The 20,841-nt window shown below is 40.1% G+C and overlaps 2 protein-coding genes and 1 non-coding gene across 3 annotated transcripts; 2 read left to right on the top strand and 1 right to left on the bottom strand.

The window, feature by feature from the left end:
• Positions 1 to 878: 878 nt before the first annotated feature.
• Positions 879 to 2,111, bottom strand: LOC127122543 (uncharacterized). The gene has a single exon (XM_051052861.1). It carries the CDS (start codon positions 2,109 to 2,111, stop codon positions 879 to 881), a length of 1,233 nt encoding a protein of 410 aa, XP_050908818.1.
• A 6,637-nt stretch (positions 2,112 to 8,748) lies between these two features.
• Positions 8,749 to 8,857, top strand: LOC127124546 (small nucleolar RNA R71). Its single transcript, XR_007804025.1, has one exon. It is a non-coding gene; the product is annotated as a small nucleolar RNA R71 (small nucleolar RNA).
• Positions 8,858 to 12,100: 3,243 nt separating this feature from the next.
• On the top strand, positions 12,101 to 12,871 carry LOC127122542 (uncharacterized). The gene has a single exon (XM_051052860.1). The coding sequence runs from the start codon at positions 12,101 to 12,103 to the stop codon at positions 12,869 to 12,871; it is 771 nt and encodes a 256-aa protein (XP_050908817.1).
• The last annotated feature ends 7,970 nt before the right edge of the window (positions 12,872 to 20,841 follow it).

Below are 20,841 nucleotides of genomic sequence, written 5' to 3'. Positions count from 1 at the left end.
TTATCATCATTTCCCAGTATAAGTCAGATGGGATTTCTCCTTGTCTTTGGATTCTTACTGATTGTAAGTAGACTTCGACAGGTAGTACTGCATAATGTCCAAATGTAATCTGGAAAGGTGTAGTGTTAGTGGCTTCTTTAGGGGAGGTTCGACAAGCCCAGAGTGCTTGGTCTAAAGTTTTGTGCCAATTTTTTTGGCTTTTTCCCTACATGCTTTTTGATTAGCCCAATTATTACTTTGTTGGTTGCTTCAACTTGCCCATTGGCTTGAGCATAATAGGGTGTGGATGTTAATAATTTGAACCCCATTTCCTTTGCAAATTCTTGCATCTTTCGACCAGTAAAAACTGATCCTTTATCTGTTGTTATACTTTCTGGGATTCCAAATCTGTATAAAATTTTCCTTTGATTGAATTCGATAACAGTTTCTTGATCCATATTTACTAAAGGTACTGCTTCGACCCATTTAGTGAAATAGTCAATTCCTACAAGTATGTATCTTTGACCTTTAGATGAATGGGGTATAATTTCCCCAATTAGATCTAATGCCCAACCTCTGAAGGGCCAAGGCTTAATAATTGTATGAAGTTCACTTGCAGGAGCATGTTGAATTCCTGCATGTATTTGACATTCCTGGCAACCCTTAGCAAACTCTATACAATCTTTTAACATGGTGGGCCAATACATTCCATATCTGAAAAGCAACCATTTCATCTTATGGCCTGCCTGATGTGCTCCACAAGCTCCACTATGTACACTAGATAATGCCAAGTAAGCTTTGCTTTCTCCTAAGCATTTCAACAGGATCCTTTCAGGGGTTTTCTTGAATAATTCATTCCCTATCAATACATAAGATAAAGCCTTGTACTTGGTTTTTCTTTATGTGTCTGTCGAAGGGTCCTTGAGATAATTAATAATTGGATTCCTCCAATCTGTATCTATCAAGGTATCAATGGCCAATACTTCAAACTCCTCTTTGTTAGCATATCCTAATTGGGTGCTTTCTAAATCTGTCGGAGATAATCTGGCAACCATTTCCTTTCCTCTTACTTCGACAAGTTCTTCTAGCTTCTCTTTTGAAATTTTGTACCCTGAGGCTATTTGTGCTAAGTCATTAGCCTCTTGGTTTTTTATTCTAGGGACATGTTTTATGTCGACGTATTCGAATTTTTTGAGTAACCTATTTGTAATGACGAAGTACATAATCAAATTTTCTTTTATACATTTGTACTCCTTCGTCAGTTGCTTGATTACTAATTCTGAATCTCCTTTAATTTCGACCCTAGTTGCCCCCAATTCCAATAAAGCCTCAAGTCCTGCAATAAGAGCTTCATATTCTGCTTTGTTGTTGGAACAAAGGGGACCCTCAATTCTATATTTGAGTTTTGTTGGAATTCTGTCAGGAGAAATTAACATTACTCTAACCCCACTCACATTCTTATGAGTGGAACCGTCGAAGAATAACTTCCAAGGTTTCAACTCAACTTGAAATTGAGGATTTTCGACCAGTGCATGGTCTATAATAAAATCTGATACTATTTGTCCCTTCATTGCCTTTAAAGGCATAAAGGTTAGAGAATATTCAATGAGCGCTAACGCCCATTTGCCAATTCGACTGTGCATTATTGGCTTAGATAACATATACTTGATGACATCAAAATGAGAAGAGACGTATAAATCAACAGGTTTTATATAATACTTGAATTTAGTACAAGAGAAATGCAAACAATGACCCAACTTTTCTATTGAATTGTATCTAGTTTCTGCATCATTTAAAATCCTACTAAGGTAATAAATGGCTCTTTCGACGCCATCTTCATTCTCTTGCGCCAACATGCTACCTATGGTAGTGTCGGAAGCTGATATATACATTCTCATAGGCTTCTTTCCACATGGTGGTGCCAAGATAGGAGGATTCTTCAGATAATGTTTGATCTTGTTGAATGCCTCTTGGTGTTCGTCATTCCATTCGAACTTGCCTTGTTTCAGGCGCAGAAGGGGAAAGAAGGCTTGAGTTCGACCACTTAAATTCGAGATGAATCTTCTTAGGAAGTTTATCTTTCCTAATAATGATTGCAATTCCTTTTTGGTTGATGGTGCTTTAGTCTCCATAATGGCCTTTGTCTTGTTCTGATTGATTTATATCCCCTTTTTATGGACCACAAAGCCCAGAAAATCTCCAGCCTGCACAAAGAATGCACACTTAAGAGGGTTCATTTTTAAGCCATGTTTTCTCATTCTTTCGAATGATTGGCTGAGATGGGATAGATGATCTTCATCTGACGTAGATTTTATCATAATGTCATCTATGTATACTTGCATGAATGTCTCTATATAATCATGAAATATAGAATTCATTGCTCGCTGGTATGTTGCCCCAACGTTTTTTAGGCCAAAAGGCATGACTATCCATTCATAAGTTCCTATTGCCCCTGGACATCGAAAAGCTATTTTAGAAACATCTTCTTCTGCAATGAAAATCTGGTTATAGCCAGAATATCCATCAAGCATGCTAAGGTACTCATAGCCTGCGGCTGAGTCAACCAACATCTCTGCCACAGGCATTGGGTACTCATCCTTAGGGGTTGCTGCATTTAGATCACGAAAATCTATACATACTCGTAAAGAGTCGTTTTCTTGATAACAGGGACAATATTAGCAATCCAATCGACATACCTTGTGGTCCTGATGAAATTGCAACGAAGAAGTCTTTCGACCTCTTTTTTTTATCTTTGTGAGGATTTCTGGTGCGAATCTTCTTGGAGTCTGCTTGATGGGCTTCTTGCCATCCTTTATAGGCAACTTTAATTCGACCAGGTCCCTCTTCAAACCAGGCATCTCGTCATAATCCCAAGCGAAGCAATCTTTATTCTTCCTTAGTAATTCAATAACTCTCACTTTCAACTTGGGGTCCAGTTTAGCGCTGATGTAGGTAATTCTCTTTGCACTTCCATCTCCGAGATCAATCTCTTCGAGAGGATCTTGCGCTAACATCTTTGCACTTGACATTGCTGGATCTTTTTCAAATCCCATAGGCTCTTCGTCATAGATGGCGTCCAACCTCTGTTCTGCTGGTTGCACAGGTACTTGTCCGTCAGGGGGTTTTGGTTTAAAGAACTCCCCTGGTCCTGTATTACAGATTTCACTACATGTGGCTTTGTTAGCCATGTTTGTTATCTCGGCTTCGAGAGCCGCTTGTCTTTTGTTCTCAGCCATGTAGGCCGAAATCTTATCGAAGAAAGAAGACTCAGTCATAGTACAGGTCCTCATCCCAGCTTGTTGGCCGTATTTCAGATGATTCTCCTATTTCTAGGTCTCTCATAATCTCTCTATCCCACTGAAAACCATTTGGGTGGAGAGTCAAGAAGTACAAGGCATTTTTATTTGGGGCATAGCCTTCTTCTGCTGGGTAACATGGTCCTATGTGCGCCAAATTCCTGTCGAAGTTTCTCTTGTCCACATGGTTTACTTCTGCCTTGAAGTAACTTTGGTCGGCTTCGACATTCTCTACCACGCCATCTTTTCTCCAGATAGATATTCTTTGATGCATGGTCGAAGGGACCGCTCCTATTCCATGTATCCATTCTCTCCCAAGTAGTAAGTTGTAGCTTGCTTTTGCAGGTATTACCATAAACATCGTTGGTCTTGTGATTGACCCAACAGTTAAGTCCACTTGTATGACGCCCAGTGTCTGTCCTATCTTACCTTCATAATTTGACAGTACCATGTTGTGAGGTTTGACGTCAGTGTCGAACATCCCTATCTTTTTCAACATAAATTGGGGCATCAAATTAACGGCTGATCCCCTGTCCACCAAGACTTTATTCACTCCCACCTGTCCAACTTTGGCCCTAATCTATAGGGGTTTGAGGTGACTCTGCATCCCCTGGTGCGACCTTTCGAACATAGCATTCTGTTCTTCGACGACACCACTGTTCAGAACATAATAACACACTAGTTTATGCTTCGCCATCTCCGCAGCGTCCGCTTCCTCATTATCTTCAACCTCTGTTTCCTGGTTATACTCGTACGGCAAGACTGAGACCATGTTACAATTCATATTCACGGAAGACACTCCGTCAAACACGAAATCATCTGTGAGCATTTCCTCTTCTTTTGCTTGTTCCTTCTGAACCTTCTGAGTTATGTTTTCATCTGGAAATAACTTTCTTCCTACGGGTGGTTTGGTCGAATCCATGATATTTGGGGGATTCTTGACGTTGCTGGATTCTCCGGTTTCTTTTTGATTCATTTCTCTTTCTGCTTTCCTCATCCTTTGATGCCTTCTCCATTGGGATCTCGACATAGGATTATTTCCTTTGTAATTTTCTAGCCTGATCGCTTCTCTTTTGGACGCCTGAATTTTTTTACTGTACGCCCACAAGGTTCTTCCTCCATCTTCGAAACTCCTCCACTTTCCTTTCTTTGGTCCCGCCTGAGTCCACTTCTCCTCAGGGACTTCTGCTGGCAATTTAAATATGACTCTCTTCGCCCTTGGGTGAGGGTTATCCGGTCTCCTAGGTGCTCCCCTCTTGTCGAAGCTGTACATGTTTGGATTTCCTCCATGTCCGTCCCAACCTTGGTCATATGGGATTCTTTCGAATGCTTCGGCTAATTCTCTATTGTACACTGCCCCACACCTGGGACACATCAAACATTCTGTTTCATATTTGTAGCAACGCACAATGAAACCCGGAAGGATTTCTCCTGGTGTGGGATACACCTTCTGCAATTGGCTTTCTTTCCTCCAGTTTCTCTCGGTCTTTGTTCGTTGCCATCTCTCGTAATCCTCAACCACCCTTCGAGAGATCCTGATGTTGCATCTTGGGCACAGCAACATGTCAGCATTCTTTTTGTGACATCTCCAGAGATACTCACGTAGGCTTTCGTTGGCTTTGGAATAACCAAACTTCATCCCTTCTTGCTCCATCTTCAAACATTCCTCCACTTCCTCCATTTCTGGGGAATTTGCTTCAGGTCTACCATGTTGACACCCAGACTAGCGCCATCAGTGATTGAAATTGCTTCGAACTTCTTTCTTAGGCCCTCAGTAGCCTCGGTTGTTTTCCCTTTAAGACCTTCAGTGGTCCTTGGTTCGACGTTAGCAACCTGTTTGCCTTTGACAGAAGTTCCAAAGGAAATGTTGTTACTTAGGCCATCAGTAGCCTGCTTTCCATCCAATGTGTAGCCTCCAGTTCCTGTTGCTTTTACAGCCTCCACTTCCCTTACGTCAACCATGTTGATTTCGACAGGTTCAGCATAGTTGGTCTCAACAATGTTAAGGGGATCAGTATCTACTTTCATCTGGTTTTTTCCTTTGTAGGCGAACTTGAGGCGGCCATCTCTGATTGCGTTCTGAATAAGATCCCTGAAAAGAAAGCATTGTGAAGTTTTATGGCCCAAAAAATTGTGATATTTACAGAAACCTCGTTTCTTTCGTTGTTCTAACGGAGGAATCTTGGTATTAGGAGGCACTATCATTTGGCCATCTTTTACTAATAGATCGAAGATCTCGTCACATTTGGTAACATCAAATGTGTAAGTCTTTTTGGGAAATCTATCGTTCTTTTCAGTTTCGACAGGATTTCTGCCATTTGACGGAGTAAGTAATTTGCAGGCATAAGGTGGTGCTTCTTTTAATTCTGCCAAATCTACTTCGAATTCCTCAAGACCATAGGGGTCTTCAGCAATTTCAGACTCTTCGTCTTCGAATTCGACATAAGCAACCCTCTCTTTCTTATAATTCTTATTTGCTCTGGCCTTTTCAGATTTTAAGCGTTCAACCTGTCGAACCCTATCTACTAATTGTGCCATGTCTCTTAGATACTGGGTATCTAATTTTTTCCTGATGGAATAATCCAGACCTCCAGCGGCCATTTCGACCAACTCGTGTTCAGGCACTATTGTAAAGCATCTAGATTTTAACAAGCGGAACCTATTCAGATAATCATCTATAGGTTCGATGAATTTTCTCTTGATGTTGGCTAGTTCCTTAAGGCTTATCTTAGTTTGGCCCATGTAGAATTGTTCATGAAACAATCTTTCTAACTGGGGCCAAGCATCTATGGAATTTGGTGGCAAGTCGTAAACCACGTGAAAGCATTCTTTGTTAAAGAACTAGGGAAATATTTCATCCTCAAGTTCTCACTATTCGCCAAATCCTCTGTCTCAGTTATGTATCTGGCTATATGCTTTATAGTGGATTCACTAGTATCCCCTGAGAATTTGGTGAACTTATGGATTTTATAACCCCTTGGCAATTATGTTTGCAGGACATATTCTGATAGAGGAGAAGAATAGTTTGGCCGTCGAAGTCCTGTGTTTAGACCGTTATGGGCCATGATTCTCTCTATCATACTTGTTAGGTCATTTTCCATCATGTTTTCCCGCCTGACCCTATGAACTACTTCGTCTGCATCCTGGTCTCTATTAACCATTATCACTCTCCTAGGTTGTTCTTCAGGGGCTTCCCGTCGAATTGGCTGTTGTTCCAATCTTGCCCTCGTGACTCTTTCGTCAGGGGCTTGCCTTTGTGGTCGAACCTGATCTATCGTTGGTTCTTCGCCCTGGATTATAACCTGGTTTGGCCTGCGTCGAACAACAGGTTGTGGGGCGCCTAGAAAATCTGCTATGTGTCCCATTTATGCTGACAATTGTTGGTACGTTTGGGCATTGTCAGTATTAGTCCTATTCACTTTCTGTATTAAAGGAGAGAAAATGGTATTCATTTCTCTGGCCAGAATTCCTACCATGTCATGGTTACTGGCATCCATTTGTTGTCTAAAGGCTGCCTGATTATTCGTTGTAAGGGTAGGTAGTAGGGTGGGGATTCCTTGTGATTGGTTATTTCGACCTATATGGTTCATGCCAGATCCAGAATTTTGAATTGGTGAAATAACCGTATTATATGGTTGAGTATATATGGAAGAATTGTTTTGAAGCCCTGCCATGGCAGTTGATGGCATTCCATAAGGGTAATCTCTCACATGCCTAAAGTTTTCGAATCCTAGTGGCCTACGGGTTGAAACTGCAGGAGTATCTGTCGTGCCTGATATGATAGGCATTACTGTCGAATTATGCAAGGCCATGGATCCAGACGTTGGTGTGGCCTGTACATTAGAGATTTCAGTGGGTACATTAATCGAATTCGCTCCGACTGTGCCCGTTCCCTGGGGGGGATTGTTCCCCTTGACTGGTTGTATTAACCATCTTTTTTGCGTTTTTTCTGTTGGTTATAGGTTACGAATTGTTGGCTATCCTGCCACTTCTAAGGATCATACAACAATAATTTTTAAACCAAAAGAATAACGACAATTTTGCGAATTGTAAAACAACTATTGTACTCAACAAGTCTTTTGACACGGTCCCACTGGGCGTGCCAATTTGTTTACCAGTGATTTCTGATAAACAACCGCTAGTCTTCCAATTTTATATATTTTTTGGTAACTCGCAAGATCGACTAGATTGATCCTAGGACATGTGTCTTAAGAATTATTATTACGGTGATTTGACTCATAGTTACGTTTGTTTCTAATTTGTGGATGACTTAAAGTGTTTAGACAACAATTCTAAGTGAAACTTATGACTTTATGAACAAAGTAAATGACGATAACTTGGTATTAAAAGGTTTCTGGAAGATAACGAAAAGACTTAGGAAAGGTAAAGATAAATGACTCGAAGTAAATGTTTTATGTTTTAAGAAAGTACTGGGAATGAAGATTCTGGCGAAATGTAAATGCAGAAACGAAAAGTAATGATAAACTGCTGAAAAGTAAGGACAATTCGACAGATAAAGAGACAGTAAAATACTTTAATTTAAACAATTGGTATGAAAAATATAACATGAACGAAACTTATGGTGTCCTTCATACATATATTTTCAGCGTAAAACTCTTTTCTCTCGCTCCGGTACTTCGAGTGTATTTTGTGAATTTCTGTATATCTGTTTGAACACACCTTGAATCTAAAACTAAGACCCCTATTTATAGTAATTCGACCCTAACGGCCTTTACATATATGACTGCCACGTTCGCCGTTCCCAAGCGTTGCATATCTTAGAGGTTTCCACGTGTTGATCTGACGAAACGACTTTGTTTAAATTTCAAATACTTACGCTTGAAGCTTCGACTCTGTGAACACCTATGTCGAAGAGAGCTTTATGAAAACCCAAAAATCTTCTAAGTTCCAGGCTTCGACAGCAAATAATTGCTTACCCACAAAGAGAATTAAACAGCTTCGCCACAGTCATTTCTTGCTTATTCTCAAAACTTAATACTTCCAAAGACCTTCAACTATCTGTCGAAATCCCCAGCTAACACCTGGGCTGTAGGTATTCGATTAAGGATTTCCTTGTGCATAATTTACTTGATCCGTGGGGACTCCTGCTAATATTTGACATTCTGGTGCAGTGTGTCCAGGAGTTCCACATAACTCACAGTTTGGAGTCACGGCAGTCACGGTGGCTGCGAGTGATATGGTCAAGTTGTCTAACTTTTGAACAAGGGCATCTACCTTTGCATGGACATGGTCAAGGCAACTGATTTCGTACATTCCACTTTTTGTTTGGGACTTTTCCACTGGAGTTCTTTCACCTCCCCATTGGTAATGGTTTTGGGCCATGTTTTCAATGAGTTGATAGGCTTCGTTGTATGGCTTGTCCATAAGTGCACTGCCTACGGCAGCGTCTACTGTCAGTCTTGTGTTATACATAAGCCCATTGTAAAATGTGTGAATGATCACCCAGTCTTCGAGACCGTGATGTGGGCATATCCTCATCATGTCTTTGTATCTCTCCCACGCGTCGTAGAGAGATTCTGCATTTTTTTTTATCAAAATCCGTTGATTTGAGCTCTCAGCATAGCAGTTTTGCTTGGCGAAAAATATCGGGCTAAGAAAACGGTCTTCAGTTCTTCCCATGTAGTAACTGAGTTGGATGGAAAGGATTGATACCAAGCCCAAGCTCTGTCTCTTAGAGAGAAAGGAAAAAGGCGTAGTCTTATCGCATCTTGAGATACACCATTCGCCTTCACAGTGTCTACGTATTGCACAAACTTGGTCAAATGTTCATTAGGGTCTCCGTAGGATTTCCAGCAAATTGATGTTGTTGGACGGCTGATAGTAATAAGGGTTTTAACTCGAAACCGTTTCGATCGATAGCAGGGGCAACAATGATGTTGTGAGGTTCTTGTTGGGACGGGGTAGCATAGAACTTAAGAGGACGATTCTGTGGTCCTACTGTAGCAATGGTTGGTTTTTCAACTGGTTCAGTAGTAGGAAAAAAGATATCAGGAATATTGTACATTCGTTGGTACTCTAGTATTCGGCGTCTTAAATATAAGAAACGCTCTAATTTTGCGATTGGTGGTGCTACGTTTTCACCTTGTAAGCGAGTACTTGGCATACAATCGGGAAATAAGGGAAAGGAAATTAGTTTTTACCTTAGTCTATACTGTGTAACGAAAGAATCCCACTATTTGACTAAATCAGGTCCCCGACAATGGCGCCAAAAACTTGATACGTCTCGTGACCGTATATAAAATACAGTCTATCGGGTACTTGACTACAAGTGCACAGTCTAGTCGTTTTAGTTTTAAAAGATATCGAACCCACAGGGACCGATGGTCAAACTAATGCTATCGATGTTACTATGTTTAGTTAAGGAGATGATTTTTAGAGGTTTGGTTGAACAAAAATTAAATCTAAAGGAAGTTGAGTTTTTAAGAAAATATTAATGAAGGGATATTAGTATGCAACACATTAGTCGTCAGGGATTCGATAAGTCACCGGTGTATAGTTTAATTACCAAATATCTTTTAGTGGAAAATACTCATTTAAAAGGCTTTATCTCACACTCTCGTGATTGTTGACTCGGACTATACTTTTAAGTTAGAATGTGCGCTCTCGCTGTCCCATTTGAAGTTAAAAATACTTTTTGAAAATAAATAAGTTCTAATTGCTTTTAAAGTGCTCTTGCTGTTTTTAAAATCAATGCCTAGTTTTTACTATACAGTTCGACCCTCACGCTCTCGCGATTGTCGTTTCTCACCTTAGTTAATTTCCCACTCTCGTGGAAAAACCGTATTAAATAGTTTCTCACTCTCGTGACAAAGTTAATTAAATTTAAATTAAAAACCACAGCCAAAAAGATTATTTGCGAAAGGAGGTTTACACCGATTATTATTAAATCCCGTCTAATTAAATTGTTTACATACCGACACCGGTAGTTTAGTCAGACATGTTAATTAATGCAAACACAGATGAACATAAACAAATTAGCAATAAAGCAAACATGATTAAATAATAAAGCAATAACAATAATAATTGAATAAAAACCTGAAACTTGGATTAATCGAATATGCCGAATCTTGAAGTACTTGAGCAGTCCTCCATAGGTCGTTAGGATTCTGCTTCTTTGAAATAATTGCTTAAACTAAATTAAATAAATCGCAGTAGTTCCCCAATGTAGGAAACTACTACTTTTGCCTAAATGAAAAATGGAAAGGGGAAAGGAAAAACGGAAGCTCTGAACGGAACGACAAATAAATTGCGGTAAAAGAAAACAATGATGCTGAAGAAAAATAATAGAAAACAGAATTGTTGTGGAAAATAAATGCAGAGAAAAATCTTGAAAGCTGGCTTCAGGGAGGAAAATCAAGCGTCCCCGTAGGTTTCCAACTTCCATCCTTTTATAGTATTCAATTGATCTTCATAGTTGAGAGAAATAAGGGTGACTTGGTTGAGTGAGATATTCACGGGAAAGTGGGTTGAGGAGCGAGAAGAATGGGCGTGGGGATCACTTCTGTTGTGGGCCTGTGACGTTCGTCACAACCAGGGTGTGACGGTCGTGACGAGGCTTGTGACGGTCCTCACCTGCACATAATTCATACTTTCTGGTTTTTTTGGTTTTTCTGTTGTTTCTCTTCTGTTTCTTCTTCTGTTCCTTCCTTTTCTATACTTTGCTCGTTTAAGCTTGGGAAATGGAATACCTGCAAAAATAACTCGAACACTTGCGGAATAATCGGAACATAAATGAAAATGGTACGATTTTTGCATGTAAATTAAGGCAAATATACGTTGTATTTTCGCATTATCAAAATCAAAGAAAGAAAGTTGGAAAGTTGATTGAGTCAAATAGGAAAGATAATTACAAAGTTTAAATTTTTTGTATTTAACTCTAATGCTATTTTCGGTTAAATTAGGTTAGAAACTGAGATATAATTTATAAAGTTAGAAACTGAGATATAATTTATAAAACTGGAGGATGTTAAGAATATTATGAAAGATGTGAACATTGTTCTTGAAAGAGAAATTAAGTGGAAATAGAATAATATGGTAAAGACTATGGCTATTTTTCGTGTTGAGAAATGCCCATAGGTTACCTTATGTTTATGGAATAACACTAGTAACACTTATTAGATTAAAATATCCGATCAACAACGTATAAGTAGTATAGTGTTTAGAAACAAGTCATCTAGTAAAGATTAGGTTGCAAATAAATTGAAAAAAATATTGATGATACAATGTTCTTGTTGTAATTTATTAAATACAAGTGTGTTCCAAAATGACAAATGGTGGAAGTGAGTTAATGCTAATAAATGCATGAGATAACTCTTCATGAATTTTGAATTTTGAATTTTGAATTTTGAATTTTGAATTTTGAATTTTGAATTTTGAATTTTGAATTTTGAATTTGGAGATTGTAACTCTTCATGAGATGTTGCAAAGGTGAAACCATGCAACTGTTGGTGAAACATGTTGCAGGCCAACCATTATGATTATTGGAAAAGGACATTGCTTCACCAAGGGTCGCTACCTTGTGAAACAATATCAACATGACCTATAAAAGTATAAATCCGGATTCAGAATAAAACACAAAATCCGAAAATCCTCTAAATAATTCAAGACGCTCTTCGCTGCATTTGGGTTTTCGTCGGTCTTGCGCAAACTCGATAAGGCTGAATTATCCTGGGTATTCCTGCATCAGAACTCTAAGACAATCGAGAGTGCTTAAAATACTATAAGGAAAGTGTTGCGTTCACGATTCAAGCATGTATCCCTTTAATCTTTCCGAAATTTCTAACAGTCTTATAGTATCTCAAATCATGGCCATCGACGCTTCTATTTCAAGCATCAAACTGATGAACCAGGACCTTGTTAAGTTAGATCGTTTCGATGGAACAAACTATACCCGCTGGCAAGACAAAATGACATTTCTCCTGACCGCCCTGAAAATTCAATATGTCTTGGATCCTGATCTGGAGGCAATTCCAGAACCAACTAAGAATGACACTGATGAAGTAAAAAAGGAGATAAGGAAACGAAAAGAAGATGAATTGCTTTGTCGTGGACACATCTTGAACACATTATCTGATCGTCTCTATGAACTCTACACCAATACTGCATCCGCAAAGGAAATCTGGAACGCACTCGAATTCAAATTCAAGGCCGAAGAAGAAGGTACGAAAAAGTTTTTAATATCTAAATACTTTGATTTTAAGATGTTGGATTCCAAGCCGATTCTTGCACAAGTACACGAGTTACAGGTTCTCGTGAATAAAATAAAAGCCGTGAAAATTGACATTCCTAAAGCATTCCAAGTCGGTGCAATAATAGCAAAATTGCCACCTTCACGGAAAGGATACAGAAAGAAATTGCTGCATAGTTTTGAGGACTTTTCTTTGGAGAAACTTCAGAAACACCTTCGTATCGAGGAGGAAACGAAGGATCGAGAAAAAACTGAGTCTGCTGGATTTGCTAAAGCAAATGTTATTGCCGCTAAAGGAAATAAAAAATATGATGGCATGAAAGACCATCTCGACCCAAGGAAAGAACACAACAAGTTCAAAAAATTCGGGCGGGCCAAAAGGTACTAAAAATGGTTGTTATGTATGTGTCGCAACGCGAAAAATAACCGGCGGGAAAATATAGAGCCGCCATCGACGCTATTCATCCTATGACGGAAAGGGAGCGCATGACTAACCTAAGAAAGGGAAAGGAACGGTCTTACGACCAGAGATTACAAGGTACGGGAGTCGGTTACGCAAGGGGAAGGTATTAGCACCCCTCACGTCCGCCGTACTCGACGGAATCCACGCTCAAAAGATAGCTCAAAGAATAGGAAAAAGGTTGCTAATAAAACTGCTCAAAGAAATTGCACAAACTGGAATAATAAACAGGTGGATGCAGAAAGAAAACGGGGGAAGTGGACTCGGCAGGATGTCGCATCCTGGGCCTACGTAGTTTGTCAGAAACAAACATCAGAGTCAACGTAGTTCGGGGAAAAGGAGACATGCTCGCTAGGATATCGCATCCTATGCCTATGTATCTTCTCTATCCAGAGGAGAATCAGAGCACTCGTAGCTCGGCTAACGCACGCCGAAACAAAACACCAAAAAGGGACGCTGAGACATCAAAAGAAACACTCAACAGGAAACAGAATGTCAATACATGGACTTACATCCGACTCCTAACAACAACCAAACAAAAGGAAACAGAATTCCAATACATGGACTTACATCCAACTCCAAACAATAGCAAACGCTAACCAGCGAACACCAAAGAAAAAGGTTATCAGGACAAACCCCAACAAAGTAACTAAATATCCAGCCAGTCACCAAAAATAAACCCCGAGTGAATAACAATCTTCATAAATGAACCCCCAATATGAACCCCAAAGAGTGACAACCGTCACAAATGAACCCCAAAGATGAACCCCAAGTATTAACAGAAGAAATCCCCAAGGTATAAACATACCACACACGCCCCTGCTGGACAACCAAGTACTCACACCAAAACAAATAAAAAGGTGGACAAACAAAGACTCACAGCAAAGGGTGAGCACACACATGAAAACAACACATAAAACAAGAAAAAGGGTGCCCGGAGAGATTACTCGCAACCTCCTGCCTACGTATCTCATCTGGTATGAGAATCAGGGCGACGTAGTTCCCCTTAACAGGGGTACAACACTCTCCTAACCAAAGACCAGGGAAACAACAAACTAATAGGGAGATTAAGACTCGAGCCTAATAAATGTCATGCCATCAATATCCCTAAATTGAGGTCTCTAACAAGAATCCTACTTCCTCAGAAATCAATCATACAACTCCTACAGAAATGGAGATGAGAAGAGGAAGGCAGATAAACACACCAACACAAGTGAACAAGCATCACACACTATATTCACACAAGAGGCCCAAACAATGGGTAGGCTTTAGTCAAGAGGGGTCATATCAACCTCGACAAACAAGCCAAACTGTAATGGGTAATCTGTAGCTCTTAACCACAGACATTGAACGTCAGGGTGAAGCTGATCAAAATGGTAATGAGGATAAGACCTCATGCTCTTAACCCTGGCCTGGGTGAGCTCAAGACAAAGAAAGTGTGGTGATCCAGAAAGTGGGATCCTATTCCACTTGACAGACACTGGACAAAGATCTTGGGTACATGTTCAAAAGCATCAGCACGTAGTGCGAGCATAAAGAACGACTCACTGAATAACGGGGGATTGGCTACTAATCCCTTTTATTCGTCAATTGCCTCTTCTCTTGGAGGTCTTATCAAGTATCACATGCCTCATCTTGGAGGTCTTTGGCACAATTGTAAACAAACACAAACAGAGCCTCTGAAGGAGGACTTGCCAGCAAAATGTCTGCCAAAAAGGTGACAGGACTTCCAGACTACATGAAGTAAGAAGCTAACTACCTGAGTGGTGTATCAACCATAATCCAAAGCTCAAGCAAGCAAGCAACTAAGGTACCTGTACAAAGACTAAACAGTTAATATTTCAGTCAGAAAACCAACACACACACAGTGAAACCATTCATAGTTACACAACTCAATGAACAATGCTCAAGCACTCAAATGAACTTATGAGCTTAAGCACATCACTTAAAATCCTACAAAACAAACAAAAGTTAGAACTCAAAGCATTTGTATCTCACAAAGTGAGGACAAACTCAACCATCAATGCTAAATGTCCAAACCTGAAACACAAAGCACATTTAGTTTATGCACAAAACATTAGTACAAAGACTAAGTTCAAAACCAAACCAAATGATCAAAACAGAACTCAATCTTCCACATAATGCACATTCAAACACTTCATAAAATGTCCTCCAAAGGACCAGCATCAAGTCAATGAGAAAATATCTCAAATGGCCTATGCTATGCAATGATCACAAAATGTGCACAAAGTGAACATCCAATTTATAAAATTCAAATCAAAACAGAAATGCATGCAATGGCTTTGAGATTTTTTATGCAAGTTTCTCATGTCATGAACAAGAAATATGCAAAAGATCAAATCCAGAAAGGTTCAAATGATAGATGATCAAAAATGCAACAATCCAATGTCAAAAATGTGACACAAATTGTCACATTTATCTCCATGTGTCAAAAATAATGATAGCATATGAGAAAAATTCCAAACCAGTGCTCAAAATTTACATCATGTATGATCATTATGCACACAAAAAATCAGATCAATTGGCTCAAAGATAAGGATTTCACAATACATTGAACACAACATATCAAAATGGCACCACATGGATTCAAAAATTCACAATTAAGAAACCCGGCATCAACAAATCATGAGATTAATACCATAAAAAAACTAGACACTCATACAAAACTAGGAAAAAAAATTGGAGTTTATTTGGATCATTTTTGAATTTTTTATGATTAAAACAAAATGAACAAAAGAAATGAAATAAACAAATTAAATGGAGGGAAAAGCAATATTCAAATAAAATCAGAAATAACAAGAGCCACACGATGAAGCGCGCTAATCACATCCACGACTCACATTCAAACATCAAAATGCACAACTTCGTTTATGAGTCAGCGTGCACATCAGCAGTCAACATAACGCGTGGCATGCTCAAAGAAATGGTATCCATTCAAACTCACACGCGAGCGCACACTCAGCAGCCAGTCAGCACACACGCAGGCAAAACCCTAAAAAACACAGAGACGCCAGAGCTAAGCTCCGATCGTCTTCTCAGGCGAGCTAGACGGTGGCTCCGCCGTGCATTTTTCCAGAAATCACAAAGGCATACATCATTCGAACCAGTTTCTCATGCACATTCCAAATATGACATCCATTTCATCTAATTCTTCCTATAATTTCCAGATCGAACGAAAACATTTTCATGAACAAAACTTATAGCTAACCATACAACGTCAATACTCAACCAAAATCAAATCTAAATACATGCACAAGCTCTACACAACAGGATCTATCATTCTATGATCATAAAAAAGAAAAAGGAGAGGATCGAATTTGCATCACCTGAAATTTGAGGTTTCTAAAATCGTGTCCTCAAGCTCTCATATGCTCCAGATCTACTCCACTATACTTCTGTTGAAGCTTCGTGCAAGAAACAATGGTTGAAAACACTTGCATTCACCTCAATTTCAAACTTCCATCAACATGAGAGTGCACACGAACAACTTGAATTATGGCTCAATTGATCAAAACAATGGTTGATCCTTGCTCAGAATTGCATGAGGATCAAGAATCTACAAAAATATTTGGTGTTTGTGTGGAGAAATTGGAGATTCAAAGAGAGAGAAAGTTGAGAGAATTTCTTGAATTTTGATCTCAAAAGTTAGTTATGGTGGTTATGGCTAGGGTTTCTGTATTTATACTTCATGCTAATGATGCTGAGAACCAAATTAGACCTTCACTAAACATGATTAGTGAATTATTAAACCAATTGCCAAAAATGAATAATGGTACTTCATGGCCATAATGCACGTATAGCTTTCCATGCAAGGCTTTCAAGTCACTCAAATATGGTCTATGGAGCATGCTGAATTGAAACTTTTCCTTGGTTCCTTGTGAATATTGATTTTTAGCATGATACCATCCTTTGAACCAATGTGAAATAATGTGATTTAGACCATGATTCCTCTTGCACAATTGAGTCAAATAATATCATTTTGGGATGCCTTGAACATGAGAAGCATTTTGCAAAAAGAATGAACCCATTTGAAGCACTACATCAAAAGTTATGCCATTTTGAACTTCCATGCACACTTTGTGATCAAATGACCATAACTCCTCATCCAATCATCATATGGACATGAATTAGGGCTTTTTAGAAAGGAGAGACAAAGATATACAACTTTCATGTTCACCAAAAATCCATTTGAAACTTATTTGATCTTGAAAAGTCAAGTTGAATGTGGACCAAAAACTTGCCAAATTAAGAAACTTTGAATTATATGTCACTTTCCATTTTTGGTAACTTTTGCCATGACCTTTGAATCTTCCAGATGAATATTTAAAATGATGAACGGACCTCTTTTGAACATGATTGAGGTGTCTCAACTCATTTCCCCATCTCATAGCCCTCAGTTGACTGCACAGTTGACTTTTTGGTCCTCAGATGACCTTGAAATGCCTTGATCCACTTGAGCCTCTACCACTTGGGGAAATTGCTCAAAAATGAAACCCTAGCTCATGTAAGCCCCTTATGATAACCATGTGATCCTCATCCCAATAAAATACCTCATCTCTTTGAGAAACCCTAGTTGGAAGAATGGCATTGATTAGGGTTGACCAGAGGTCACAACCCTAATCAAAAGGAACTTGAGAATGAACAATGAAACCCTTGATGATGATAGAACCATAATGATGGTAATATATCCTTGCAAATAAGATAATGCTCAAGACCTTTGAAGAATCAAGAAACCCTAATGAAAAGCAAATCCTCAGATGGTTGATCATCAATTCATAGAGACCCTCAGGCTTGAATCATGTAACTTCTCCATCTTTTGAAAAGACTTTGGAGGATGACCTTCTTATTTCCATATGATATGCAAAATGCAATGCCTAATTCTCTACACTATGAAATGCAATATGTCAAACTAGTCTCAAGAAGAGGAGGGCAAATTTTGAGGTGTTACAGCTGCCCCTATTCAATCCACTATGAACCTGTCGATATGAACAGCCTCGGCTTTCAGATGATCAGGGTGAAGAGTGGTTGAATACAAAGAACAGACGGACAATTTGCGCTCCGCTGGGAATTAAGTACCAATGCCTGTCAGAATTGGCAAAGAGGTGGTCTTGAAAGAAGAATTCGTCTGGTACGGTGAGAGTCGGTCTGAATACCGAAAAGAACGTTAACCTAGATACCAAAATAAATGGTACACAGAAATAACCATGGGTTGAATACCGCTCATCAGTCTGAATACTGGAAATGACTTCGATCTGAGCATCGGAAGATATGATATTATTAATATCGGTCTGAACACCGAGAGACTGGCCTGAATGCCACTTCGGTCTGAATACCGGGAAAACTGGCCTGAATGCCACTTCGGTCTGAATACCGGAAAAACTGGCCTGAATGCCACTTTGGTCTGAATACCGGAAAACTGGCCTGAATGCCACATCGGTCTGAATACCGGAAAACTGGCCTGAATGCCACAAGTTACGTCGACCTGAATGTCGGAAACCTCTTCGATCTGAACATCGGAAAATTGGCCTGAATGCCACTTCGGTCTGAATACCGGAAAGCTGGCCTAAATGCCACTTCGGTCTGAATACCGGAAAACTGGCCTGAATGCCACTTCGGTCTGAATACCGGAAAACTGGCCTGAATGCCACAAGTTGTGCCAACCTGAATGTCGGAAACCTCTTCGATCTGAACATCGGAAAATTGGCCTGAATTCCATTTCGGTCTGAATACCGGAAAACTGGCCTGAATGCCACATCGGTCTGAATACCGGAAAACTGGCCTGAATGTCACAAGTGCTTCGACCTGAACGTCGGAAACTTCTTCGATCTGAACATCAGGAAAAACTGGCCTGAATGCCACATCCGCTGGGGATTTTCTCTTTGTTGTTATTATTATTATTTTTGCTTTTCTTGAACCCCCGAAACTACTTTGATTTTACTGCCAAATAATGAACCCCGTTCTCCATTTGAACCCCATTCTCCGGAAGACACTTTGCGTCTCCTTTTCTCGTGATGGACCCCAATCCCTGCTCTGATCGCGTAACGTTCTTCAATCTTGACTTCCCTTTCCGAACGACGGAAATTTTTCCCCCAATATCGCACTACTAGGGAATATTGTTGATTCAAAATCACAATGCCAAACTCCTCCGAGTAACATCTTCACCAACCAGCTAAACCAATTCTCAAACGGTAACCATGGCTCAAGACTATTTTATGCTTGCAATGCCAATGTATGAACCTTACAGCGTAATGCTCCATAACCATGGAAATACGACGCAATTAATTATGCAATATGATATGCATAAAAAATATCCCCCTCAGGGGACAACACGATAAGGTTCATAAAAAATATCACTCCAATTTCCCCCTCAGGGGACAACACGAGCAGCTCTGCTGAGGAACTCGATATCACTCCAATTTCCAACCCTGCTTGGGATAACACTGATGCCGAGGAAAGAGCAACCCTTACTAGGGATGACCTCCACTGAACTCGATCCGCTTGGGGACTTCACTGGGGAAAACTTCCAACGCACACCCCTGCCGGGGAAACAACAATCTTCAGACCTGCTGGGGAAATAACAATCTCAACCCAGCTAGGGGAAACAACAAACTTCAGGCCTGGCTGCCGAGGAAACACCAACCTCGAATCTGCTGGGGAGATACGGAATATTTGACACGGAACACCTGTCGACTCGCCGAATACTGGCATTCACCATCTAACCATAATGTCAACTTCCATTTCCTCAGACTTTGAAGAGTCTTCTTGATTAATCCTCTAGGATCTTCGCAATTCTCTCGTCGTCTTTGCACCATTCTTCAACTCCTTGTCCCTGATTGGACTTCAAAGTCAAAAAGAAACGCTTCACACCACAACCTGCAAGTGAGTGAAAATATCTAACAGCACCTGCAAAAGAGATCGTTAGATAAAACGTGCCCCAGGCGTGCCAAAATCTCAACACCCAGGTCACTCAACCTTCCGAATAAGATTTCAGGTTTTCAATCCTATAAACATGCATTGGAAGGGACCCCTATGTCTCAAAATGCAAAGATTCTTATCAAAATAAACGGATGTTTTTGCAATCAAAGCTGTAACAAAAACAAAATTATTTGACTGAATATGCATTTTATTGATGGAAAAATGTGGCTCGTAACTGAGCAGTACACAGGAAGCAATCCCTGAAAAGAGGTAATTGCGCACAAAAGGAAAATCTATCCTAATGCCAATGTGAACCCGTGATCTCATCGAGTTCCAACCCGGTTACAACCCATATGTCCTCAAGACTCTCCGCGCTTTCTGCCTTCCGAAACAAGACGCTTCCCACCGATCTCTGCCGGGGATAATCCATGTGTCTTAACCAAAGTACAAACGACCATGCTAGACGCAGTTGTTCGTTTCATTCCCTCTTTTGCCTGGACCGCCCTTTCGGGTTTTCAGTCCACCGGGATACCCTTTTTTGCCCAAGCCGCCCTTGTGGGGTTTTCGACTTGCCGGGTGTACAGTTTTTTCTTTTTATCCCTAATTTTTGCCCGAACCTTTTCATTTTTTCCGGTTCGCCGGGATGCCCATTTTTGCCTGGACTATTTTATTCTTTTCGTCCAGCGGGTCTCTTATACGAAGTATTTTTTAACTGCGTCTGCATTCACGGGGGATGGAAAATCCTCACCATCCATGGTCGTCAACAACAAGGCTCCGCCAGAGAAAACCTTCTTGACCACGAATGAACCTTCATAATTGGGTGTCCACTTGCCCCGACGATCGTTCTGAGGAGGAAGGATCATTTTCAACACCATATCTCCCACATGGTACACACGAGGTCGCACCTTTCGGTCAAAAGCACGCTTCATTCGCTGCTGGTACAACTGCCCATGACAAATAGC

This window comes from Lathyrus oleraceus, chromosome 2 (genome assembly GCF_024323335.1).
Source record: "Lathyrus oleraceus cultivar Zhongwan6 chromosome 2, CAAS_Psat_ZW6_1.0, whole genome shotgun sequence".
NCBI lineage: Eukaryota > Viridiplantae > Streptophyta > Magnoliopsida > Fabales > Fabaceae > Lathyrus > Lathyrus oleraceus.
Note: the sequence above shows the minus strand (reverse complement) of the source record. Positions and strands in the feature narration are given on the sequence as shown.

Excerpts from the sequence above, each read along its gene's own strand:
- LOC127122542 (XM_051052860.1), top strand. The coding sequence starts at position 12,101 with ATGGCCATCGACGCTTCTATTTCAAGCATCAAACTGATGAACCAGGAC.
- LOC127122543 (XM_051052861.1), bottom strand. The coding sequence starts at position 2,111 with ATGGAGACTAAAGCACCATCAACCAAAAAGGAATTGCAATCATTATTA.